The sequence below is a fragment of the Rhineura floridana genome, chromosome 3 (assembly GCF_030035675.1).
Source record: "Rhineura floridana isolate rRhiFlo1 chromosome 3, rRhiFlo1.hap2, whole genome shotgun sequence".
Taxonomy (NCBI): domain Eukaryota; kingdom Metazoa; phylum Chordata; class Lepidosauria; order Squamata; family Rhineuridae; genus Rhineura; species Rhineura floridana.
The window spans coordinates 123,030,044-123,057,031 of NC_084482.1; the positions used below are offsets into that span (position 1 = coordinate 123,030,044).

General features: G+C 43.2%; 2 protein-coding genes, 1 long non-coding RNA gene and 1 pseudogene across 5 annotated transcripts in view; 3 read left to right on the forward strand and 1 right to left on the reverse strand.

The window, feature by feature from the left end:
• The window catches only part of LOC133380419 (uncharacterized), a 25,454-nt pseudogene extending 23,935 nt beyond the window's left edge, over positions 1-1,519 (forward strand).
• The window catches only part of LOC133380420 (uncharacterized), a 23,834-nt gene extending 2,207 nt beyond the window's left edge, over positions 1-21,627 (reverse strand). Inside the window, exons 1-3 of one of the 3 annotated variants that reach the window (XR_009761439.1) lie at positions 21,505-21,627; positions 3,889-4,000; positions 847-934 (exon numbers count right to left, since the gene is read on the reverse strand). This is a non-coding gene — a long non-coding RNA (uncharacterized LOC133380420). Of the gene's footprint in view, positions 1-846; positions 935-3,888; positions 4,001-18,573; positions 18,735-21,344; positions 21,448-21,504 lie in introns of those variants that run through there. The other 2 variants (XR_009761440.1, XR_009761441.1) reach the window with 2 other exon arrangements.
• Positions 5,187-18,410, forward strand: LOC133380418 (ADP-ribosylation factor-like protein 3). The gene is made up of 5 exons (XM_061617647.1): positions 5,187-5,289; positions 6,120-6,231; positions 12,648-12,764; positions 15,226-15,411; positions 15,567-18,410. Coding segments are annotated over exons 1-4 (363 nt in total). The 5' UTR covers positions 5,187-5,287; the 3' UTR covers positions 15,358-15,411; positions 15,567-18,410.
• Positions 21,528-26,858, forward strand: LMAN2 (lectin, mannose binding 2). Its single transcript, XM_061617642.1, has 8 exons — positions 21,528-21,778; positions 22,311-22,429; positions 22,581-22,698; positions 23,646-23,725; positions 23,912-24,073; positions 24,456-24,570; positions 24,803-24,922; positions 25,900-26,858. The coding sequence occupies exons 1-8, from the start codon at positions 21,589-21,591 to the stop codon at positions 26,058-26,060; spliced, it is 1,065 nt and encodes a 354-aa protein (XP_061473626.1). The 5' UTR covers positions 21,528-21,588; the 3' UTR covers positions 26,061-26,858.
• The last annotated feature ends 130 nt before the right edge of the window (positions 26,859-26,988 follow it).

The following is a 26,988-nucleotide window of genomic DNA, read 5'->3' on the forward strand; positions in this document are numbered from 1 at the left end:
AGGAAATCCTGTACTGATGTCACAACTTGACTTGTACTGATAGTGCATCCCAGGCTGGCGCCACTCATTCTACTCTGCAATGCAGTTGGATGGGAGACCAACACAGGCTTAAGAAGACCCACATGGGTGAATCCCATGGGTAACTGATGTGCTGCAGGAACAGTTTGAATCCCTGATGAAAGCCCCATGCAGAGTGCTGCTGCTGCGAGACCCTGATGTGTTCTCCTCTCTGCTTCCCTGCAGTATGTGTCAGTGTCGCTGGATGGCACAGTGTGCATATGGAAGGCCTATCGCCAGGGGGAACAGCTTGAGGCCCAGGACAGGTGCTGACTTTATTCTGCTGCTGTGCTACCCAGAATCTACAGTCTCTGTTTCCATTTTAATGAAGAGTACATTTCCACCCTTTGTGGTTATGCAGGAAAGTTTGAAAACACACGAGTTGTGTCTGCAAGATGCTAAAAACTAGTAAAACAGCTGGGTGGGGCTTCCAGTGGTCAAGGGTGAGGTTTCAGTGCTTTGATGCTTCCTGTCCCCTCCCCATAATCTCTAGTCCCTGCCTCTATGCTGCTCTTTCCTCCTCTTTTACTGCTACCATAGTTGACGCAAATAATTAAAATTCACATTCTGGGAAAATCCAACATTTGTAATGAGAATAAATTGTGCTAACTAAGGACATAGAAGCCAATGTGATAATTAACTGTGAGCTCTGCTTTGGTCCTTTCCTCTGTCCGTGGCCATATCCTGCTGCACTTCAATTAGATTTGAATTTACTGGAGATGAACAGTTTGCACATCTAAGGCAGAATGCAAAACTTCAAAAGGCAAGATACAGCCAGTGATTAGGTACCTTCAGCCAGCCTGAAGCTTTGTAGGAAGCATTCACGTCAGTGAGTCATCTCTGTATCAGCAATGAATATTCTAAGAAATAGTGGAGCCTAACCGGGAAAGGTTAAAAAATAAAAACAGCATTAAATGTTGATGCATATCGATTGAAGCTCTTTTCCAGATGTATGATCAAAGCTTTTAAACATGCAGTTGTTAGCCATTGGCTTCACAAAATCCAGACATCTTGTCTCCAGAACGTGCTTCAGTTGCAAGAATGCCACAGTCTGTTCTGCATGTGCTGTACTTTGAGAAAATTAATTTCAACCTCCAGATAGCACATCCATTGCTACTGTGGTTATTAGTGGAATGTGATTATGCAAATGGCATGAGCACCTACTGACCTGTGATGGTAACATAACTCCCCCACTGCATCTGTCTATTCATCTCAATTTTATTACATATCTGTTGGCAAACTTTCACCCAGCATTTGAAACACGCATACTAGAAATCTGATTTGTATTGAGTCAGATTATTGGTCCATCTAACTCAGTATTGCACAGTCAAAATTACTTTCCAGGGCTTTAGACTAGGGTCTTTTCCAGCCATATCTGAGATGTGGGAGATTGAATCTGGGGCCCTTTGCATGGTGTTCTACCAGTGAGCTACAGCCACTTTCCACTGTGAGTGGCATAGGTGCTGCTACTAATGCCTGTTATGAAGCATGAATGCATCATCTTTAGTTAGACTGCATATAACATTCACTGGCCAGAGCTAAAACCTGTGCTTCAGCAGAACAACCTCTAGGATAAGGGAGTAGAATTCTCTCTTTGAATCCTATTTTAGTTCCCTCTTGGTTGCTAGGCACTGGTATAAGAAGAAAAACAATTTCTTGTGCCAGAATGGCATCCTGCGTAGGCCTGGGTATGCCAAGCTGGCATTGACAGGCATACAGGCCAAAGCAGCAAGTGCTTTCCCCCTGACATCAGCTCTACTGTCCAGTGGTATTAGGATCAACATGCTGTTGTTTTGAGAACCACATAAAACTTTTGAGGGCTACTCTCTGGCTTTCAGTGCTATAACCTTATCAGGGAGTTTTCCATTCTTGCTATTTTGAGAACAGCAATGATTATGGAAGTAACCAAGAAACATTACATGCCTATGGTAGCCAATTGCTCAGGGAATGCTGTCCGCAAAATAAAAATCTTAGTATGATGCATGTAATGGAGTATGTATCTGTACTGTTAATGGATACTGGCATTATCTCTGCTGATTGTTTTAGTGCTTAAAAGTGGATTCCCTTGCGTTGCCTCTCGAAGATTTGTGAGAAATGGGATTCTATATTTCTTGCTCAATTCTTCTATTTGTGACTCTACCTGGAAAGTGCTATGGCTATATAATAAACCTACTGTTCTGCTTTCACTAGTTGTACAATCTCTTGCTGCTAAGATAAATCCAAATGTCTGGGGCTTAGAAGCAGGGAACTCAGACCATTAAGTGACTTGCCAACGTGGGGAAATCCTAGTGGTATATGGAGGATATTCCCCACTCCAAAAACTTGTATTGTTGGTTATGGAGCCTCGCCACTCCTTTAACTATGCTAATTTGGTACTACATTTGCATCTTTGCCCCTCTCCTTTTTAAAACAAGATATAGAATAGTAAATATCTCTTCAGCATTTAGACCTGTGGTCTTCCCAGTGTTGTTGGATTCCCACACACATCACCCATGACCATTGGCCATGTTGGTTGGGGCTGATGAGAGTTGGAGTTCAACAACATCTGGAGGGCCATGCGTCCTCAATCCTGATATAGAGCATGCCTTTTCTTCACCACTAAGCATCTGCCACCCATTCTCACACACTTTGAGTGAAGGGGCAATGCTTTCATCCAGGGTAAATGTCAAGCCTGAGCTCTGGCATTTCTCTTTTTAGAAATTTTTAGCACTGGCACACCTCCTATGACAGCATTCTGAGAAGTTCTAATTTGTTTTTCAAAGCCTTTAGCTTAGGTGGTACTCCTGTACCATTACTAAACCATACAGCAGTCCTCTGTGCCTGACTATATCCATTCACAATTCACAATCCATTCACAACTTACAATAAAACATTTAAAAACACCATTAAATACTAATATAATAAAATAAGCAACAAAAACCCCACAGCAAATCTATAAAAGCAGCATAAAAATAATCAAAGTAAAAGAGATCAACAAGTTAGAAAGTCTGTGACAATAAAAAAAGTCTTCACCTGGTTCCAGAAAGACGCCAGAAAAACTTCACAGGAAAACATTCCAGACCTAGCACTTCCAATTGGGCCCAGAAACAGTACAGGTGGCAAAGCAGTGCCATAATATGCTCTTGATACCCTGTCCCAGGTAGCAGTCTAACATCAGTATTCTGAACTATTTGCAGTTTCCAAACCACCTCCAGAAGTAGCCCCACATATAACAACAGTTTTAGTACCAATATAGACAAGATGTTTCTCACAAGGTTTGGCCCCCTATTGGGGTCTTTCTTTTTTTAAACAAATATCTGGCACATGGGGGAAGAAGATAAGTATGATGGAAGGGGAAAGAGGGGCTTTAGCCCTTAGCCCTCACCATCATCCTGATCAGAATCAGGAAGTCCATGTCTGGGTTTTGCAATGGAAGGAAACCTTCCATTGGTGCTGATGGGAACTTTGCTCTCATTGTGAGTGGCAGGTGTTGGAGAAGGAGGAATTTTGATCAAGACCACGGTAGGGGCAAAGGGTTTTAGTCCACCTTCCTATGCCACAGTCCCTGATCCAACTTGCCCCCTGTGCACCTAGTTGCTTTTTTTCAAAAAATCAGCAACAGAAGGCCAAACCACGTGACAAACATATCTAACTTGACCCTAACCTGAAGGTTACTAAAGCTTCAATCCCTGAGGTCAGACTGTATCTGTCCAGGCTGTTTAACCAGCCTAAGGTAGAAAAAAGCACTCTGTGCCATGGAGGAAACTTGTGTCCCTGGTGACAGATAGGTCAAGGAGCACCCCAAAACAGTGAACCTTTCAGAGGGGGGGAAATGGGATGAATACCACTCACCTGAGTAGACAAACCATCCATTCTAGAGCACCACAATCTTATCTGGATTGAACCTCAGTTTGTTGGCCCGCATCCAGTCCGTGACTGTGCTCAAGCACCTGTTTAACACTTCCTGAAAGTCGACAGAATTAGATAAATTAGACTTCCTGCCTCAGATGCAAAAGAGAAATGGAGCTGAGGGTTATCCTCATATTGATGACTCCTCACCCACAGTCGCTGGATGACCCCACTCAGTGGTTTCATGTGGATACCAAAAAGCATAAGGAACAAGATTGAAATCTATAAATGCCTAAGCACTACATTCTGGCATGAATCATCCAGGTAGGAATGGAACCACCATAAAATGTTGCCTCTAATTCTTAATCCAGACAGTCTATCTAAAATGATATCACGGCTGATGGTATCAAAACCCACTGAACTATCAAGAAGAATCAACAAGGCTGCACACCTCCTGCCTTTCTCCTGGCATAAGTCATTCATCAAGGTGACTGAAATGGATCCAGAAAATCAGTTGCCACCAGGCCTGTCTAGTTTTTCTTAAAGTCTAATACCAGGTAGCCAGCCACTGCATTCTGTTGAGTAGTAGGATTCCAGACTCCCTGCTTCTTAGAACATTTCACATGAATTCAGATATCCCTGGGGGGTAGCTGGATACGGAAGACTGGACATGTGGTACATGAAACAAAAAATTACTTTGAGGAAAATGTGGAACACTACATTTTCTTCTAGTGGGTCTTGCTTCTTGGCTTTTCACTATTCTCAGGAGCCTCATGATAGGTTGGTATTACATCTATGAGGAATGCTCCTAAGAAAATGAGTCCCCCAAAACCTGAAAATGGCCCTGACTAGCATTACAAAACATATACAAGAGTTGTTTTTTCCAAGCAAGATGAGAAAAGAGCACAGTGCTGGCAGAAAATCCTATATAGTAATTGATCCTAGATTCTACCCAAACTGTTTCCTTCCACTGCTGGGCCTTATCTGTGGGAACCACGACCAAGCTGGTCAGATCATCAAGTCACCTGGATGGAGACAACTTCCCCCTAAACTCTGTAAGATGAGAGATGCTAACCACATATATTCAAGCAGGTTTTCCTAGCCACTGGTACATGTTTAACTTTGGTTGGGCAGGCATGAATCTTTTGCCTGGAGCTTCAGGAGGAGGACTGGCTGGGTCAAGCCAGGGCGACAGCTGGCAGGTGGGATTTATCTAGGGCATTACTAAACACCCTGGGTAAATGGAGAAACACAAGCTAATTCTGGAGTCCAAACCTGTTCCTTCTCACTGCTGGAGTCTGGCATGTCTGTCGTGCAGTGGGGACCCAGCCACCAGCATAGACAGCTTCCACATTTGGCTTTGCAGAGGAGGGAGAGAGCCTGACAATGGGTGAAGTGCCAAATGTGAGTAAATTCTGATCCTGTAGGAAATAGCATGGAATGGGAAAAGGTCTTAATTCACAGAATGACTCTCAATATTTACTATGTGTCAGGAATTAGTATCAATCTGATCCCCAGAACTAGTTTCAGATAAAAGATCCATCACAATGAGAGAGTCAGACTTATTAACTATAATGTGGGACTTGCAACAAAATGTTGTGGCATGGAGCGCTCCTGTTCACTATTTCAATCAGTCCGCCATGCTCTCCTCTGTAATACTCCATTCCATTCCCCCTTTTATCTGTTTTTCCCTGCTCACCCTCAAAGTCAGCCTGAATTCTGTGTCTGCTGCATGGTCAGTCCTCATTGGGCTGTTTCGGGGAACTTCCCCCCTCAGTTTTTCCTCCAAATTATTTCTCGTACTTCTGCAAACTTTGGGGTTCCTCCAAGCCTGCTGATAATCTTCCTCTTGCTTATGGATGGTGCTGCTTTGGTTACGTGAGCAACGGCACTCACATCAGAAATGGAGGGCATGGTAACCAAAGGCTGCAGAAGACAACCCTGGTGCCAGTGGTGCAGGTTGCTTGAACCATTCCCGGATGAGAGAACAGAGGAAATGAGGGTGGTCAGAATATGTGTAGTTGCAAATAACAGCTAAAAAATTATACGTTTCATTCCAGTAGCCCTGAGGCTGGTATTGGCTGGGGCCAGGCACCAAGGTTAACTCTGAGGGCTGGTGGGAGAAATCAAATGCCATTATAAGGGTGAAGGCTATAAAAACATGGTGGGCCCTCTCTAGGAGGCAGCAGCTGCAATAAAGATTCCAGCTATTAAACATCTCTTTTGCACCATAGGGGCTTCTCTCAGTCTTCCAAAGGCTCTGAAGAGCAGGACTTGCGGATTGCCCTTCTGGGGCTGGACAATGCTGGAAAGACCACTTTGCTAAAGTATCTGGCATCAGAAGAGGTCAGTGTGAGGCGTCCTTCCCTGGCTCTCCCTGTCAGGTTACTACCTGCTCGTGGTTACTGCCTGTCTCTAGGCACCACCAGGGACTCCACCAGATCCCCCTGCTAGGCAGCATCACCAGTCACGTCCTATAACCCGTATTCCTAGAGACTCTGCCTGAGTCTCCCTCAATTAGGTTACCTCTGTGACTGCGTGCTTAAGCTGTTCCAATCCCTTTTATTTACTCAGACTTCTTGTGGTGTTATTCTTCCCTTCCCCGCTGCCACCATTTGTTACAGTTCTTCAGCCTTGGTTATTTACCTCACCCTCCCTTCTGGTCTGTACATCCCCAGCCAAGGATCAGGCCTTTGGTAAACCAAATTAAGTATTTATTAAATCACACAGATAACAAAGATAACAAGATTACTTCATAAGGCACATAAGCATATGGTTTTATCTAATACTAATCCGAACTCCACCCCTCTCCTTCTCCACACTCTCCTGACAAACAACTCTCTCAAACCCACCAAAGCAACCCACCCACTTTCATCACCTCCCAGATTCCACTGTCATTCTTCCTTTTATACTGTCAGCCATTTTAAACATTCAGCCAATCATCCAGCATTCTACTGCCCATTCACTCCCCCTTCCTCTCTCATTCCACTTACCATGTATCTCCTATACAAACAACACTTACCATATATACACTAATAGAGGATCATCACATTTCCCCCCCCCCCCTTAAACAACAGCAGAGTATTATTCCTGTTCCAGGATTTATACGTCGCATTAACAATATAAACAAGTCTCTATGGGGAAAATGTCTTTCTTTGCTCCTCCGTCTGGTCACGTCACTGCAGTCCCAGCCACTTGCCTTGACAGTCCATCGGCCAGTACATTGTCCTTGCCTTTTATGAACTGGAAGTCCACTTGGTAGTCTTGTAGGGCCCAGGACCACCTCTGCAGCATAGTGTTATGATTTTTCATAGTCTGCAACCATAACAAGGCCCGATGATCCGTTGTTACCATGAATCTTCGTCCCCACACGTATGGGCGCAACCTGTTCAGTCCCCACACGACCGCTAGGCACTCCTTTTGGACCGACGAATAGTTTTTCTCCCTCGGCGTCAGCTTGCGACTCAGATATGCCACTGGATGTCTGGTGCCTTCTCTCTCCTGCAGGAAGACGACTCCCAGCACGAGGTCCGACGCATCTGTAGCCACGATGAATGGTTGCTCATAGTCTGGTGCTATTAATATGGGTCCTTGGCACAAGGCTTGCTTCAGCAGATCAAAAGCCTTCTGACATTCATCTGTCCATACCACACGCTCAGAACACTTTTTCTTTGTTAATTCATGCAAGGGGGTTGCTATTTCCCCAAAATTTTGCACAAACTTCCTATAAAAACCAGCCACACCTAGAAATGCCCTAACTTGCTTTTTGGTTAAGGGGATAAGCCACTCTTGTATTGCCTCCACCTTGCTCCATAAGGGGGTGATTTTCCCACTCCCCACCTTATGTCCTAAATAGGTTACTTCCTTTAGCCCAAACTGGCATTTCTTAGCTTTTATTGTGAGCCCTGCCTTTCTTAATGCCTCTAATACTGTTGTCAGGTGTTGGACATGCTCAGGCACCGACTTGCTATATATGGCCACGTCATCAATATAGGCCACTGCAAAATCTGACATGCCTCGCAACACAGTATTGATTAGCCTCTGAAATGAACTTGGTGAGTTCCTTAGTCCCATGAGTAAGGTCACAAACTCATATAACCCATCTGGTGTACTGAAGGCAGTTTTGGCTCTGGATTGCTCGTCTAGTTCCATTTGCCAAAATCCTTTACAGAGGTCTAACGTAGAGATAATGGTTGCTGCCCCCAACAACTCTAACATTGCATCTACCCTGGGCATGGGATATGCATCTGGGACCGTGATTTTATTGATTAGCCGATAATCAATGCAAAACCTTGTCGTTCCATCTTTTTTCGGAACCAGGACAATATTTGAGGCCCAGGGACTGATGGATTCCCTGATCACTCCTAATTCCAGCATATCTTCCACCTCCTTTTTGATCTCACTCAAAACTTTCCCATTCACACACACAACTTGATTCCTCAGTTTGGCAGTGAAAGGAATCTGTTGGGTCAGGGCTTGCTCCTTTATTTGATTCAAACTGGTATCCTTATTCAGTTCTTCTCTGAAATGTTCTGTCTCTTCCCCAGAGACCAGCTGATACAGTTTGTCTCCTTCAACAGGCCTGCTAGTGGTTGTTATGGCAACCTGAGGCTCGCTAACAGTTTCCACCCTGTTTGCTTCAGCCCCCCTTAACATGGCTTCTTTTTCTCTGCCAAGTTGCTGTCTGGTCACTACATATATTTTCCCTTGCGCTCCCATAACATCTCTTCCCAGTATCACTGGTTCTTGTTGTTGGGCATTAATACCCACTTTATATTCGCCCTCTCGGCCTCTCCACTCCATTTTCACTAGGGCCATAGGCAAACTCTCTGGTTGACCCCTCACTCCTTGGATAGTCACTGTTTCCTGAGGTAATATTTCTTCAGATTTTATTAAATCTGGCCTCAGTAACGTCTGAGCGGCACCAGTGTCAAGCAATGCCCAATAATTTGCCCCTTGTACACTCACTTCCTCTCTCAGACTTGAATCAAGGTCTGTTACTTCTGTCCAGTTTATCTGGCAAAACTGAACCTTTTTCGCTGTTTCTAAAGCCTTGGGCTCTGTTTTCGCTGCTCTTGTCTGAGCAGGATTACTAATGGGGTTGGCAACCTCACATTGAAAACGTAGGTGCCCCGGTCTACCACATTTGTAGCATAATTTCTCCTCTGTTTTAGGGTACACAGATCCACTCTGGGGTGTCCTGTGCCCTTCAGATTTTACTGGAGGACTCACTCGCTGTGGCACCACATCCTTTCTGCCACCACTATATGGTCTGGGTTTAAACTCTCTTGATGTTTTCCCCACCCAGCCAGTTCTGTTGGAGGCAAAGTGATCCGCCATCTCTGCGGCCTCCTGCACAGATGTAGGGGAATGGTCTTTGACCAGGAGCCTTATTTCTGGTGGTAACTGATGGTATAATTGATCCAGTATCATGAGGCTTTTCACCTCTTCCACTGACTGAGCTTTGGCACTACTCATCCACTTTCCAAATATATCCATCAGCTTTTCTCCCAGTTCAACAAAAGACCTCCCTGCTTGGATCTGACAGTTTCTGAATAACTTTCTAAAATAGTCAGGTCCTAGTCTGAACCTTTTGTATACTGTGTCTTTAAACTCAGCATAGGTGACGGGCTTGTCTGAGGGGAAATATTGGTATACCTCTGCCAATTCCCCTTTAATCAGGTTTGATAAATACTGCATGTATTTATCTTCAGGTAGCCCCCACAACTGAGCTGCCTTTTCAAAGGTTGTGAGATAAATTTGAGGATCTTGGCCAGGCTCATAGACAGCAAAGTCCTTTGGAGTAATTTTTATTTTTGCTCCATCTCTGTCTTTCCTTGTCTCCTCAGAGCGAAATTTCTCTCTATCCAATTTTAATTTTTCTGCCTGCAATTCCGCATCCACTCTCATTTTCTCAGTTTCCATCCTCAATCTCTCAGTTTCCAACTCCCTCTGCTTATCTTTCTCAGCTGTTTCAAAGACCCTCTGCTTGTCTTTTTCCTCAGCCTCCCTCCTCAATCTCTCAGTTTCTAACTCTCGCTGTTTATCTTTTTCCTCAGCCTCCCATCTTAACTTCTCTCTCAAGTACTCTACATAAGCGGGATTGCTTAAGTATCCTTCTGGGGTCTCTTCCCTGACAGGTTGTTTTTGCTGGGCAGTTGCAAATCCTATAAGTGCTACCCTCAATTCATCTACCCCTTTACCCTCGTGAGGTAAATTGAATGTTATGCACTTCTCCACCAGCTCCTCTCTTTTCATTTTTATATATTCAGCCATGGTGTTTGAGTTCACTCACTCTTTGCCACACACTCTTTGCCAGTCACTCTCACAAATAATCTTGTTTTATTATTTCTGTTTGCCACACCACTGGTAGGGATTCTCCAGTATTCGTATCTCACTGCTACAGCCAACACCTGTGATGTAGTCTCCTTTGTCACCACGTGTCTTTGGGACTCTCTTTGGTTCGTATCCCACCGCTACTGACACCACGTGTGAGGCGTCCTTCCCTGGCTCTCCCTGTCAGGTTACTACCTGCTCGTGGTTACTGCCTGTCTCTAGGCACCACCAGGGACTCCACCAGTCCGGACCGCTCTCTCTTATGGTTTCTCTCCCCGCTCTAGCACAGATCTCAACAGATCACCCTGCTAGGCAGCACCACCAGTCACGTCCTATAACCCGTATTCCTAGAGACTCTGCCTGAGACTCCCTCAATTAGGTTACCTCTGTGACTGCGTGCTTAAGCTGTTCCAATCCCTTTTATTTACTCAGACTTCTTGTGGTGTTATTCTTCCCTTCCCCGCTGCCACCATTTGTTACAGTTCTTCAGCCTTGGTTATTTACCTCACCCTCCCTTCTGGTCTGTACATCCCCAGCCAAGGATCAGGCCTTTGGTAAACCAAATTAAGTATTTATTAAATCACACAGATAACAAAGATAACAAGATTACTTCATAAGGCACATAAGCATATGGTTTTATCTAATACTAATCCGAACTCCACCCCTCTCCTTCTCCACGCTCTCCTGACAAACAACTCTCTCAAACCCACCAAAGCAACCCACCCACTTTCATCACCTCCCAGATTCCACTGTCATTCTTCCTTTTATACTGTCAGCCATTTTAAACATTCAGCCAATCATCCAGCATTCTACTGCCCATTCACTCCCCCTTCCTCTCTCATTCCACTTACCATGCATCTCCTATACAAACAACACTTACCATATATACACTAATAGAGGATCATCACAGTCAGCACCATCACCCCCACACAGGTTAACACTGTGGCAAAGAAGATCGGTACTGAGGGGAGGGGATGAGGCATGCGACAAGGATGAATTGGATAACTAGTTACATAAAGAGCAGATTGGCAAGCAGGATCTTAACCAAGCCCTTGCTGTTACATTCCTCTGATCCTCACTGTGCAGAATTCAGACACGCTTTCAGAACTTGCCACCCTGGGCTCCTTCTGGGGAGGAAGGGCAGGATATAAATTGAAGAAATAAATAATAAATGCCAGCAATAGCACCTTGGCTATCAAAAAGCCACCAATTTCCTGTGCTCTGAAGGCAAGCTTGTACCTAGGACACTGGCATGGGGGACATAAGCAGACAATTTTATGTTTTAAATATTGGTATAGTTGATTAAAATGTTGCCCGCTTTCTGAGTTCTTTGTGCCATAGGGCCAAATTACATAACATGCAAACTCACTGCAATTTGCAACACAGAAGCAGAGAGATGGGTGGGTTATTAAGCACCACATTTAGGCTGCATTCCTGTTCTCTAGCACTTCTCCACTGCAAATTGTTGTCCTATCATAAACTTCTTTTTGAAGCAGCAGCAGCTGTTGTAGGAGGCTGTTACATGTTTTATTTCATGTAACGTCTGGTTCAGTCCTACTTCTGAGTATTCAGACTAAGGTCTTGTACATGTTACAAAGAACTGTATGTAAACAGTACCCTGATGGTCCATTTGGATCAGGAAAAGCTGCTTCTGGTGGGTGCAATTGGGAACAGAGAAGCAGTGATATAGACGTTTGTGTGTGTATATGCATGTGCACACAAAGGGCGCTCTGCCACTTCTCTGCTTTCAATTGCCCCACGGAAACAACTATTCCTGATTTAAACTGGTAATCAGGGTACTACTAATGTTCATATAACATGTAATTAGGGATGAGTAAAACACTTAGATTGCATTCTCATACATGCTTACCTGGGAGTAAGACCCACTGAACTCTATAGGACTTATTTATGAGTAGACATGCATAGGATTGCACTGTTGGGCTGCAGTCCTATGCAGAGTTCCTAGGAAATATGTCCCATTGAAATCAGCGGGATGTATTTCTGAGTAAATATGCATAGGCTTATTTTTAAAGTCCTGTGTTAGCTACACGAGTCTAGGTGTATGAGGATTCCATCTGAAAACCATTAGAAAGTTCTTTGGTTATCTCAAAAGGTAAGAGGAAGACTCTGGGCCTGTTGAATCCATCCACTCCATTGACACAAAGGAGCTAAATAACCCACATGTACTGGCAAAAAAAGGTGGAAAAAATTCTCACTGTTACATAAAGCTAGTATTTTTGTCACAGTGGCAGCTTCCACAAACCTTGCTGGGACCTATAAGATTCTGAGCTTCTTTGTTGTCTGCATATAGTTTTCCCTCTCTCTCCTTTACCAGGTCTCAGCATTAGAAACACAATTCATAGTAGGTTCAGACAACTATGATCACACACACTCTCCTACCAATCCCTTCTACTTCCCTTTTGCAGGGATTCCACATCAAAAGTGTCCACGCTCATGGCTTCAGGCTCAACATTTGGGACATAGGAGGACAGCGGGCCATCCGGGCCTACTGGAAGAAATACCTGCGCAGCACAGACATGCTGGTGAGCATGGGGCTTGTGACGATCCCACCTTTGGCTCCACCTGTCAGGTTCCCACCTGCTTGTGGCTACCGCCTTTCACTACGCACCACCTCAGGACACCACCAGTCAGGATCATCGTTTTTATTTTTTCTCACTCCGCTCTAGCACAGATCTCTCAAGATCCCACTGCTAGGCAGCACCACCAGCCACTCCCTGTAAACAATACTGCTAGAGACTTTGTCTCAGTCTCTCTATAGCTTGTTACTTTGTGTCTGGGTGTCCTTGCTGTCCACAACCCCCTTGTATCTTTGTCTGTAAAGCATACAATCCTAGGTTGCTCTGGATACTTGACGTAGTTACAATATCTCCCTTCACCGCTGCCACCATATGATACAGTTTCCCTTCAGCCTTGGTAATTACCCTGCCCTCCCTTCTGGTCTGTATATCCCCAGCCAACAATCAGGCTTTTGGTAAACCAATAAAAGTATTTATTTGATAACACTAGGAAATAAGATTACTTTAGGAATGTTTAACAAGCATATGGTTTCATATAGTGTCACTCTTATGTTTCCAGTTATATATATTCTGTCCAAATATCAGCCTAATGGAATCCAAACCTCCCTCAGAACTCTGTCAACTCAATCCCAACTGCCTCCCACTTCAACTCCTTTCCAATCACTCTCCTCTCAACTCTCCCAACCAACCTCCCCAACTCAACTGTCATCCTCTCCTTTATACCTTCAGCCATTCAAACCCTCAGCCAATAATCATCCAACATTCTCCCGCATTCTAGCCCATGTACTCCCCCCTCTTACTCAATTCACTTCCCTATATAAACCCGCACTTACCATATTTACAGTTTTTAACATATAAGGACATCACAGGGCTCATCCCCTGAAGCTGCCTTTGTAGATTTTTTTCTGCAGGAACCAAGCAGGCTACAGTGAAACCTAGGATAAAGCTAGCCCCAGTATTAGGGCTCCTCCAGACATCCTTTCTATTGTGCATTCATGACAACTTGTGCTCATAATGATATTGGGGCATTTATAGGCAATCCCACTTGCAACACTGTTTGCATCGACAAACATTTTGGGGCAAATACTGTATACTGCTTTGTTTCCAATCTGTGCATGTTCCGTAGCTTCCTGAAATCCTGTAACTTTTCATACCATGAATTCCAGGGTTTTTTTGTCCGGCTTTTGTTAGGCTATAGCACAAGAGGCACTTTCAGATGGTAACACTGAACAAGCATCACAATACAACTAATAAAGTGGAATGATGTATGGATACTCCTCCATAAATCCATCCCAATTATTGCATCAATGACGAGCTGCAGAATACACATGCAAAACCCCTGCCAGTCTGGAGGAGCCCTTAGGCGGTTTAAGACTATCTGCCTCAGATGGCAGATTTAGAAGGTACCATCAAAGGATAGCAAATTGTCAGTTATTCATTTACTTTCTACAGCCACAATGTGTGTGTATGGTGCCATTTGGATTTTATACGTCTGAAAACATACCTGTGGTGGTCTTAAAGGAACCAAAGTGCTTTAATCTCCAGTAACATTACTTGTCTCTCAACAATGGAGGCTAGTCCATTAGGGCAAATGGGGCACTGCCCTACCAACCTCTGCCAGCCCTTAGCCAGTTCCCACCTGCCTGTCTTCTTATTTACAACCAGGCTAATGGGTGGCTCTGCTGTGATTGGCTCTGGCGCTGCCTATCATTGGCTCTGGCTCCACCTACTGTCAGTCTCCCTGCTTTCTGCCCTACCAGTCACAAAGGGCACCAGCCACCACTGCCTATCAATAAGAGCTGGTAGGAGGGGATGAGACCAACGGAATCATAGTGCAAGGACTAGTAGGTGATTCTTTTTCTTGTGGCAGATCTATGTTATTGACAGTGCTGACCAAAAACGCTTTGAGGAGACTGAACAGGTAGGATAGACAGCTCCCATTCTTCCATCCCATAATTCCATCCTACAGCAGGAACTCAGTAATCTGGACTGCAAAGCACCTTACATCTGGGAATGTGTGTTGTGATGAGGGGTGAACGTATTGTCAAATAATAACAGTCTAGAAGTAGAACCCAGTGTTTACAATGCTTGCTTGATGCCTTAATCTTACATCTCCCTACCTTCCACAGCTTAGTGGGTTCAAGAGGTATGGATGATGGAAGCATCGTATTATTATTACTATCCTCCTCGTTATTATGCAGCCATCTATGTTCATAGCACTTTATAAAGAACAGGTATGACACATCCCTCGTATGACAGACCCCTATGCCAAGGAGCTTACAATTCAAAACAGGAGTTTTGCTGAACACAGTACTTCAAACATACTAGTTCAAGGGAGGGGTGATGACAATTTGTGCTTGAATGCCATGGCTACAGCTACCAAAATAAACTACTCTGGGTGCGTCCCGACGTAACTTAATTGGATGAGCCTACTCAGAATCCATTGTGTTCTCTCTATTTTTCACAGGAGTTGTCAGAACTAGTGGAAGAGGAGACTCTCACTGGTGTCCCTTTGTTGGTGTTTGCTAACAAGCAGGATTTAGCAACAGCATCCCTTGCAGCAGAGATTGCTGAAGGGCTCAACCTGCACACATATTGAGACTGGCCATGGCAAATCCAAGCCTGCTCAGCCCTATCTGGTGAAGGAGTCAAGGTATGGAGGGGTATGTGGTGTGTTTTATAGTAAGGCATGTCACAAAGGTCTATGGATATTTCAGTCAGCATTGACAATGGTAAATTGAGATGCTCGTGGCTGGAATCAGAGCCTACAAAGGGCTCTTGCTCACTGTCTGTCTTTTGTCTTTCTAGGATGGGATGAACTGGATTTGCAGCCAGATCACAAGTTGGAAAAATGATAGTGTTAAGCACAGGAATGGAGTTTCATTTCTACAGAATTTCCAGAGGCCACAGGCTCAGTCCTAGTGGTACACAAAAGTTCACAGCGGAAGATCCATCAGGATGAGAAAGGAAGTTTCTCTGAAAGAATTTCCCGAGCTTTCTGAAATGCCTAACCTAATCAGTAGACAACGATCTCCTCCTGCAAACATACCCTAATTTGGGATGTAAGGCTAGAATGCTGAAAATAATCTAGGATCTATAATTGTGACAATGTTCCTATACAAAACAATGAAAATACAAACTTACCCCATACAAACTTAAAAGCAAAAAAACAATATTCTCATAAGCTCATCTTACTATCATGCTAGATGCATCCACTGCTTTCATTGTTGTTGTTGTTGTTATGTGCCTAAAATTGTGCTGATTATGACTTATGGCGACCCTATGAATCAGTGACCTCTAAGAGCATCTGTCATGAACCACCCTGTTCAGATCTTGTAAGTTCAGGTCTGTGGCTTCCTTTATGGAATCAATCCATCTCTTGTTTGGCCTTCCTCTTTTTCTACCCCTTGGCCATTGCTGGACTTCAAGAATGCATTTTAAAGCTTCCAGCCTTGCACTTCCATTTACACTCTCTCTTGCATTTAGTGCTGACAGTAAAAGTTCTCTAAGGCTAAATAGCAATATGATTTCCTTCATTCCTAACTGGGGCCAGAAAATCAATAGGAAAACTGATGCAGAGGAGCTGCTGCTGCTGAAAAGAATCCCTGAAAATGTGGGGTGAAAATGTGTGCAATTCCTGAACCACCTACAATGGACAGAGAAAATTTAGGCTGTCCACTTCTCAGGACTGGAAAATGAAAGCTCCACCCTGCTGATGCATTTCTACTTATGAAGATCCTTGCCCGGGGGGGGGGGGAGCAGGGAAAGAGATTGCATCCCCTAAACATGAATATGTTCTTGCTGGTCTAGGAACCCCATCAGGCCCTGTCCTGAGGTGGAGCCATAACAGGGGCAGTTGTGTTTCAGTAAAGTGGCCTGTAGCCTCTAGGCTGGTACCAGTTTCTGAACTGGTGGATCAAAAGATGGGTTAACTGGGACATCCTTCACACTGCTATGATGGAGTTGTTTTCAGCACTGGGATGCATGGATCAAATGAGGGACTATGGTTGCTTCCACACCAGCCATTTTGCCTGATTGGACATCATTTGTTAACTCAGCTCTTTTGGGAGTATCCACCAATGATGCCAGCCCATTGCACACCAGTGTTTTCTGCATACCCCTCCCATCTTTTTTCAGTCCTGATTTATAGTGAATTTGTTGGTCTCAAAAAGCAGTTGCTGCTCTAGTGCAACTGTAGAACTGCTACTGAGGTTTTTTAAGGCTACCATCCATTTAGTCAGTTGCTAATTTACAAATGGTTAAATAATTGCTCTTACTCACTCATGGCCAAGGAATTCCTGGGAGTAAACTCCATTAAATTCAGTAGGACTTACTTGTAAGTAGACATGATTAGGACTGCACTGTTAGCCTTTAATGAGTCAGTTCTTGTTTCCTGGGGAGGACCTTTAATTGGGGCCACAGCAATTGATCGTTACATTTTAAATTTTTATTTTGTAGTTGTACTAATCATTAGAAGAAGAAATTGCTCTGGCTGCAAAGAGGAAACCAATTAAACTCATTCAAGGGAACAAGAACTAATTAAAAGTTAAATTAGGAGTCTCCCAACTACTAGAGAAGCAACTAATTAGCTATTTTAAAAGAAAGGGGCAGGGAGAAAACTCTTCATTAAAGGTATAGTTGCAGGGGAAACAAGATGTTTCCTAAATCAGACTTACCTCTAAGTGAAGATATAGTACAACTTTGCCAGATTGTTATGGACAATATATTAAGTGCTGTGTGGAACCATCATTTTTATTTCTGCTTCCAACTGATTGCAGAAAAGTAATGCCTTGGCAACACTAGTGTGGAAGCAACCTGTGGTTGAAAAGAAAATACTCACTAGGGTTGCCAGGCTCAGGGCCTGTGACTGATATCTAAAGATATCTTTAAAAGTTGTGCAGGGGGAAGGGAGAATTCCACCTTGTGGTTTTTCCCATTACAGTGTTGCAAGAACACCTGCACTTGGCTAACTTTCTCTTCTGCTAAAGATACAGGATCAGTCTCAGGCCCTGAGCCTGGCAACCCTAATACTCACACATAAGGGATGGCAATGAATTGAGGAAAGTTCAAAGCTACCCAAAGGAAAGGCATATGGATAAGATCATCTGGGAACAAGGAAAGAGTCATGGTCACGCATGTCTGAGCGTTAGAAGTCATGTTGTTTGGGAGGTTAGAGATAGGGCCAACAAGCACAATCTTGTTCTCTGATGCACATTCATTTCTATTCTACTTGAAGATCTGCATGGGAATGTCCTACAAACATTTACTTGAATTAAGTGGGATAATTCTGTGTAAACATACATGGGATAAAGCTAAAAGAAAGTATGTCGAACTTGTGAATGTGATAAGGAGTGTAGGAAATGGTCTTTTAAAAATATCCTTCATTGGAATAATCTTCTTTAATTTAATTTCTGTGTTTCACACAAATAGACAAGATCTGAAAAGTTGCACATTATTTGTTGTCTGCTCTTTTTTTTTTTTTGCAACAGAACAACACTGCATCTAGTAGTACTTCCAGACAGGGACTTTACTGTCACAAAGTGATTGTTCAGATCTGATTTTTCTGTGTGCATTATTGGCATGTAACCATCCACAAACTCACTTTTAGTCTTAGAATTTTGCTAGGCATTCTCCTCTTTCGTGACTACACTAGTGGGTGTTCCTTGACAGAATGTTTATGTGCTATGTTTTCTGGCCTCTCTCCTCAGTCAGTACTCCATTCTTCATTTCCTTTTCCTGTTCTGGGCATGAACTCTGCATCTAAGGCTGCAATACACACTTACCTGGGAGTCCCATTGAACTCAGTGGAGCTTACCTCTGGGTAGACAAATGTTGGACATGTACTGGATTGCAGCCCAAGAGTATGTACCTTTTTGTTTTTTTAAAATAGAAGAAATCACAGTAAGTGCACAAGAGCAAATACCAGCTCCTAATTCTCATATTTCACTATGTGAAAAAACAGAGGCTTGCGCTTTCAGGGGAAGGAGATAGCACCCATTTTGTGGTTGTTTTTTATACAGAGGTCTTGCCCAAGACTGATATTTAGCTATACCAAAATTCTGATAAGGAGGGTCTTGGGCAAGACTTACTATTTTTTTTACAAAGTCCAATGTATGTACTGTGATTACAGTCTCCAAGGTAATTCCTCCACATGTGTTGAAATCTTGAGAGCATAGCTCCTCTGAACTAGATTGTTGACGCTGGGATGCCTTCAGCATACAGCAAATGGTGGAAATGGGCGCACTTGTGTTGCATGGCCTACTGAAAACCTGGCTAGGTTTTTCTCTGGTGAGGAGCAAATGGAAGTAGGGGTGTGGCTATAAACTACCCACCGAAGCATCACCACGCATGTGACAAACAACCCACCTCAAAAAAATGTGCTAAGCTTCCATACCACCAGTGATTACAATATATAATGGGTTATTTTTACTTACTAGATTTTCTGTAGTAAGTGGACATCATCAGGATTAAATGTAACAGAAGTACAGGCTGGCATTTTGATGATATCATGTGGATAGTGTGAAAAACCTGTGTACATGAGCAGTACCTATTCCACAATAAACCCACATCTGGAAGCACCCTAGGTTATCTTCCTAGAACATGCGGCTTCCCCAACACGAGAGATGGGTAAGACATCCAATTCAGTTCACATTTCAAGCCATGTCTATCAAATTCGCACTTCCCGAAACAATATAAGAACTGAAACACAGCCATTGTTTACCAAAATGCATATGTTAGGGAAAGTGCGTAAAAATTAATATGAGTGAAAATAACATTAAACATTCATTATGTGATGACAAATTGCTTGCAAACATATGTACATTAGGCAAAACTGCTGACAAAAATGTGCACATTAGGAGAATTTCACACTAAAATGCTGGAGCAGCTTTTAAAAAACTGCAAATTGCTGCAGAAATTCAGATAACTGAATATAAGATTAGAAAAATGAGAAACAGAGAACCGAAACTGACAGCTCTTTCCATTCCTAATGAACACACGTAAAGATGCTGGGAACAGTTTTACTAATACCATAGAAGCATTCACATTTAAACGTGTCATACAGATAGGTTGAGAGTTTTCATGCACATGTGAAAAATACAAAAAACACCTATCAGCAAAATGCTAGTTATATTTTGTTGGAAATAAGCTCCACTGTGTTCAGTGGTTTAGGCTTAGGCTGCAATCCTAAACCTGTCTTGTAAAACTGGCCTTAGGGCCAAAATATGTTACATTAAACTTATGGGGCAGTATTCAACTAAATAGTTGTGCACACACAAGGACTACCACTAGTGCAATGGCTTACACCCTTTCCTTTCCACCTCCCATGTGGACCCTGTGCTCTCCCTAAATCTGCTCTGGAGGGTTAAGGGAAAAGCCACAACAGATTTAGGGGGTGAGGGAGAGAAAAGGGAGAGAAAGTTCCATTGTGGAAGGAGAAATCCTTCCACTGATGGAACATTTGCCTTAACGCTACATAGTTTTGTTTTGTTTTTGTCATTTTAATTTCAATAGCAGCCAGGAGGGAGAAGCAGATTGGGACTGTGGCGGAGGGTTTTTTTGGTTAACCTCTTCCTAATACACTATGCTCCTGACAAAAGCTGTAATTTGAGAGAGAAGCTGCCTTTGGCATGAAGGAAAATTGGTGGAACCCCAGGAAGCTGCTGTGATCACCTTGCAGATAAAACTACTGGTATTTCTTTGGACCTGGATGCTACTTTCAATTACTCATAGGATTCTAGATGTGCTGAGTATGTTAAGATTTTTTTAATTGCTTTTTAAAAATGTGTTTTTAAAATTTGTATATTTGTTTTTAACATTTTAATTGTTGTAAACCACCCAGAGAGCTTAGGCTATGGGGCGGTATATAAATGCAATAAATTAATAAATAAGGTCCCTCAAAACGTGAGGCCTGCTACTAGTACTTTTGACCCAGATCTTTGTGGGGGTTGGTTTGTTCAGCAATGACAGCAGAGGTGTTAAATGCCTCCTTAAGGGAAGGAGGGATCCCCATGGCTCCCAAAGAGATTGTACTGAGTTGTTTCCTAAAGAAACAACAACAAAACAGAGTCCAATTCAGAGTTCAGCTAGCTACCAATCTTCCTTATTTGCGTTGGGTGTTGGAGAAGATGGTGGCACCTGAGCTACGCAGGGGTTCTTGGATGGTACTGATTATCAAGACCCTTTTCATTATTGCTTCTCTAACCTGGCTTTAGGACAGAAATTGCCTTGGCTACCCCATGTGAACAACTTGTGTTGGGAAATGAACTGAGGGAGTGCATTCTTGCTTATTCTTCTGGAACTCTCAGCAGCCTTCAGAACCATCAATCCTAGCATGGTTCTGAATTCAGAGTTATTATTCCCATACTCAAAGGCGAGGTGGGGTTTAGGGTGAGACAGAGCAGTTTACAACCACCACCCCCTACTTGTTATGTAGCCTACTGTTACCATCCACATATTGTAGTTGGGATAGGGAGGGGAGGTTAAGAAAAAGTGACTCACGACACCTGTATCCAGTACTGTACTGTACTACTGTATTATATCAATATTTCCAGGGGAGGTTAGAATTGTTGAGGAGAAGTGACTTACAATAACCCCACTCCAGCCACTTAGATACAGACACGTTGCGCTGCGAGAATCCCACAACAAAAGGCACCAGAAAGGCATGTGTTATTCTTAACTTCTATCTCCATAGCCTTTGAGGCGGAATTTTAGTCATAGAGATCAGATAAAAAATAGAGTTACTTACATCTATGGTTTCGCTTTCTTTGATGTTTGCCTCCAGGTTAAGGGTCGACCGGAAGCAGGAAGAAGAAGGGCAGGAGGGAGTAGGATGGTAGGGGGTCCGGGAGGCGGCGGATCCGTGTTGTGTCTACGGGGTCTGTTGCCCGGGATGGTACTATCGCCCCTGCTCTTTCTTCAGCTCTTTCTGGCTGTGACCACGCCACGAGGAGCTGCAGAGCTGACAGATGGCAACAGCGAGCACTTGAAGAGGGAGCATTCTCTCATCAAGCCTTACCAGGGTGCGAGGAATGGGCCGCTTCTGTTCTGACCCCTTCTCTCATGTCTTTCTTGAGCCCTTTTCCATCCTGAGTCTACTTGGTTAACGTTCAGACCATGTTAGTCTAAGGGGAGGGCTTGGTTTTGATGTTTCAAAACAGAGAGGAAAACTAAAAGACCACGGAGACAGTATTGCTCATTTTATGCACACTTACATTCTCAAGGACATCTGACAAATGGCCTGACCTCTCTGTGCCCAGGACAGCACCTTAACTTTGAAGAGCAGAAGTAGTGGGAGGGAAGGCCCTGGTTTGTGTAATATACAGACTTTAATAGATTCAGAGGAAAGTCCTAGTTGCCTGGTTAATATGTTATCAGTCAATGGGTTAATTCCCACCAAGTTATTGCAAATGATCCGTTTCCGCTGATTGGTAGCCAAAGAATCGGGAGAAAAAGTGAACACCGTTCCCACCTCTTTTGTGAAGTGGTTTCAGTCCTAGTTTAACAGGCCTTTCTTTGCAACTTATGATTTCCATGGCATCTTCTGTGTTTTAGGGGTTGGCTCCAGTTCAATGCCCCTCTGGGATTTTCAAGGGAGCACAATGCTGACTAGCCAGTATGTTCGACTGACCCCTGATGAGCGCAGCAAGGAGGGCTCTATCTGGAACAGAGTGGTGAGTGTTTTCTACATAAAATGAAATGGTAGGATGAGGCTAGAGGTGATATTGCCTACTTAACAATACCCAAATGCATGGGTGTTCCATGTTAAAGGATTTTGCGAATCATTCTCAAAGGTGTTTAGAGCTACTGTATTTTGTTTTCTAGCCCTGCTTTCTAAAGGATTGGGAGCTCCATGTCCACTTCAAGATCCATGGGACAGGCAAGAAGAATCTGCACGGGGATGGTTTTGCCCTGTGGTACAATCAGGAGCGCCTTACCGCAGGTACTGTGGCGGATTTGAGTAGTCAGGATGGTATCACACTATCATAATTTCTGTCTATCACTAACTGCAGTTATAAGTCCAGTTTCTGAAAGTTGCTGAAACCAGCATAATATAATGGCATGCAGCCCAACTGTATGCATGTTTACTTATTAGCAAGTCCTACTGAGTTCAATGAGATTTACTTCCAAATAAGTATATATAGAATTGCAGCCTTATGCTTGTTGCCAGACATGCTTATTTGGAGGGAAGAAGCGTTCAGTCGTGAGCTCCTAACTGCAGTCTGAAGTGTTTTTACGTTTAATTTTGTTAGTTAATTTGCTGCTATGTGTTATTGATTTTATTATATTATTGTATTTTAATCCAGTTTTGTACACCGCCCAGAGAGCTACTAGCTATGGGTGGTCTAGAAATGAAACGAAATAAATAAATAAATAATAATAATAATTAGGCTGTTATAGTAAAGAATGTTTGATGAGCATGGTTTCCCACCTTTCTGGGAGTTTTTAATTGTATATCAATTAATTATTGCTAGAGAACCATAACTGTTCCAAAAATTATCACCAAAATAACTTTAAATAGGTTATTTATCTTCCCCTTTTGTTTGTGAAATTGAGTTTGAAAGGGAGTTGGGAAATGTGGACCTGTATCTAAATCCTTATCTACTAGACATGTTCTTATAGGAGTTCATGTCAGAGTAGAATGACTGCTGTTCCAGAAACTGGGGCGTATTCTCCATGGTTATATTATTTGTGCAGAATGTTTGAAAAGAATACTTCCCTTCTTGAAGTGTTGGCTGGCAACATCCAAGTACTTCAAACTGGCCAGATTTGCTTTATTGAAATGATGCTTTCTATAGATTGATCTGTGTTCTGGTTAGCTGGATTTGGCTGTTCAAAGGTGCAAGGATGCAAATCCCTATTCACCCTACTCTGCTTTGTCTCCCTCAGGCCCTGTCTTTGGCAGCAAAGATAAGTTCCATGGATTGGCCATTTTCCTGGACACTTATCCAAATGATGAAGCTACAGAGGTAAATGATGACAGGCATGTGCTTTGAGGGCAGCTTGTACTTATAAGCCAAGTTTAGTATTAACTAGCAAAAATGTAGTCCCACACACAGAGGTGGAACTTTCATATACAAATATGTCTTTGTTTTGTGAATATTTAGAATAAGAACTACATGTAGATTTTAAGTCATATGTTCTTTATTATGCAGCGTGTGTTCCCGTACATCTCTGCCATGGTGAACAACGGGTCCCTGACATATGACCATAGTAAGGATGGTCGTGGGACGGAGCTGGCAGGTTGCACAGCTGACATTCGTAATCAGAACCATGATACTTTTTTGGCTGTCCGCTACTCTCGGGGACGATTGACAGTAAGTTGTACTTGAGCGCTACACTGAATGTATCTTCATGGGTTGCATATGGTGGGTTTGAGGTGTGTTGGTATGAATGGGCTGAATTGTAAATACTGCTACTGCTGCTGCAAGATGCTGTTGCAACTCCCGTTAGCCCCAGCCAACATGACAAGTGGTCATGAACGATGAAAGTTGTATTTCAAAACATTTGAAAGGGGCCTGGGTTGGGGAAGCCAATGAGATACAAAAAGCAGAAGTGACTATCCAGACACTATAGTATGGCTTGGCCAATTGCTGTTTCTCAAGATTGAAGCTATAAGGTGCTTGTAGGCTTTTTCAGGTGGCTAGGAAAGTGAAATCTGGGTTGTTCTTCACATCCAAGATGACACTAATTTTGCAGGTGATGACTGATGTGGAGGACAAAAATGAATGGAAAAATTGCTTTGATGTTGCTGGAGTCCGGCTGCCCACTGGCTATTTCTTTGGTGCTTCTGCTGGTACAGGAGATCTATCTGGTAAGAGTTCCTTGCAATTAAGATAGAACTGGCTCTGTTGCCTAGATGTGGCTTTCCAGATAAAGTAGAGCCAATGTTAAGTAAAGTGAACCTGTTCAATTTACTGGATCTTAAGTCAGCTTCTTGAATTAATAGTTCTATAATGGTCTTAAAGAGACCTTCTTCCCCAATGGGATGAAATTTTAAATAGGTTGTACAACCACATCACAGCTTGATGCCTTTTGTTTCTTAGACAATCATGACATCATCTCAATGAAGTTGTTCCAGCTGATGGTAGAACATCCACCAGAAGAAGAAAATATTGATTGGACAAAGATTGAGCCTAGTGTCAGCCTCCTGAAGTCACCGAAAGGTGAGTTGCTAGTACTGCTTTGAATGCTGTATGCCACAAATGGGAGATCACTCATTCACATGAGCAAGCATCCCCTTATCTCTTCAGGGAATGCTAAATGGTCAGCATACACTTTGATGGAGCAGTACTTGACTCTTAGCTTGAACCAGTAGGACCGGTATGAAACCCTGGGTATTCTGTACAAAAGAGCACTCTGGAATCTAAGTGCAGGGGTTCAAGACGGCAGCAGCAAACCTAAACATACTTACCAGTAAGTATGTCCTCTTCGATTGAATGAAACCTTTAAGAAAACATTTATATTTTATGAACACTTCGAATCCACCCTTCGCCCCAAGGTCCCAGGTTGGGATCGCTGTGCAAACACACCAGTGTGTTTACTCAGACGTTTGTAAAATCTATACCCCGTTGGTATTTTGGACATAATTCTGTGATGTGCCATTAATACTTCTCCAAAAGCTGTCTTCCACAGCTCAGAATTTTGTCAGTGTGTTGCCTTGTTCCTGCCGTCAAAATAATTTTTGTCCTGTAAAGACACCCCATATTGCTTGGATGTGTACTACGTTGCATATTTGAAAAGTTGGTAACAATATTTTTAAAATGTGCATAGGCATGCATGTGCCTCCCCAATGATCCCCCAGCTGCTCCATCTCCGATGATTCCCCATTGAGTGGAAAGATCTGAAGGGTGCTTTTATCAGCATTTGGCTGAGCATACACAGAAGCATTTTTGTGATCAGAAACCATGAGGGTACCTGATCATAGGGAGACTTCTGAGGGTGTTCAGCCCCTTTCAGTCCTTTCTGCTCAACACAGACAGTTGAGGACAGAGCAGACTGATGCTGGGAGAGGGGTGGTGCTTGTGCCCCTCACTACAGACTTTGTGCATCCGTAGTGTTTGTATTAATTTGTTCCCTGTCTAGCATGAGAGGATGATGTGTGCTGTAAATCCTACTTTTTTACCTTTTTTTTCTCCTTTAGATAATGTGGATGACCCAACGGGAAACTTCCGCAGTGGGCCCTTGACGGGGTGGAAGGTGTTTCTATTGCTACTGTGTTCTCTGCTTGGCATCATTGTTTGTGCTGTGGTGGGAGCTGTGGTCTTCCAGAAACGACAGGAGCGGAACAAGCGATTTTACTAGTTGGAGTCAGCCCAGATTCTGGGCGCTTGGGGAATATTTTTTACATGGGGGAGGGAGAGTTGTATAGACTCAGGTTTCTAAAAGGCTCTTTCAGAGAAATATATGGATTATTTTCATATCCTTTTTTTCCCACCCGGCAGCACAAGCCAGACAACCTGTGTCAAACAATCAGGAATGTAGGGTGTAGCCCTACTTGGGAGCTGTTTTTTCTCTCTCTTTTTGAATGCTATTCAGAGCCATCAGCCCCTCTTAACACCTTTTTAAAAAAAGAAATAAATAAAACTGCGGTTAGAAGTGGTAAGTGTTCCTTCTCTGAGACATGGCTCTGCATGCCAGTTAGTATCTACTTGGTGGTTGCCCGCTAACTGCTGGGGGTAATTTTCTTGCCTGGCTGTTAAACCTATTTCAAGGTGGATGTTTTGAACTGAATGTATTTTGTAGTCTCACTGGCCCTGGAACTTCCTTTTAGTACCAGCTCTTCCTGTATTGCTGCAGGTGAGACTAATTTACACCAAAACAACTGGTGACCATCAAATGTGACCTCCCCGCCCTTTGGTGATGGAATCTGTGATTGCATTGGTTTGGGAGAGTGGGGACTTGATTTTTCGTTACTGTGGAGTATATGCCAAAATTTGCTCAGAGACTCAGATCCTGCTCTGAACCATCTAATTAAACATCTAAAATAAGTGGTTCTGGTGACAGGATCATACCTTGCCATAGCACATAGCTGTGTGTGCATCTGCAAGATGATAGGTGAAAAAGAGGGTGTATGAAATAAAAGTGGAAAACTGACCTCAACTGCTGGTTTGTCTTAATTTTATGGAGTATAAATTAAGAATGGTGGATTAAGTGCATTTGCTGCTAATGGGGCCTTTAATATGATGTATCTTTTGTGGCTTGAGCTGCTGGGCTTCAGTATGCATCCTTT

Excerpts from the sequence above, each read along its gene's own strand:
- LOC133380418 (XM_061617647.1), top strand. Across the intron at positions 6,232-12,647 it reads AGTATCTGGCATCAGAAGAG|GGATTCCACATCAAAAGTGT; the intron begins GTCAGTGTGAGG and ends TCCCTTTTGCAG. Across the intron at positions 12,765-15,225 it reads TGCGCAGCACAGACATGCTG|GAGTTGTCAGAACTAGTGGA; the intron begins GTGAGCATGGGG and ends TATTTTTCACAG.
- LMAN2 (XM_061617642.1), top strand. The coding sequence starts at position 21,589 with ATGGTAGGGGGTCCGGGAGGCGGCGGATCCGTGTTGTGTCTACGGGGT. Across the intron at positions 21,779-22,310 it reads TCTCATCAAGCCTTACCAGG|GGGTTGGCTCCAGTTCAATG; the intron begins GTGCGAGGAATG and ends TCTGTGTTTTAG. Across the intron at positions 24,923-25,899 it reads CCTCCTGAAGTCACCGAAAG|ATAATGTGGATGACCCAACG; the intron begins GTGAGTTGCTAG and ends TTTCTCCTTTAG.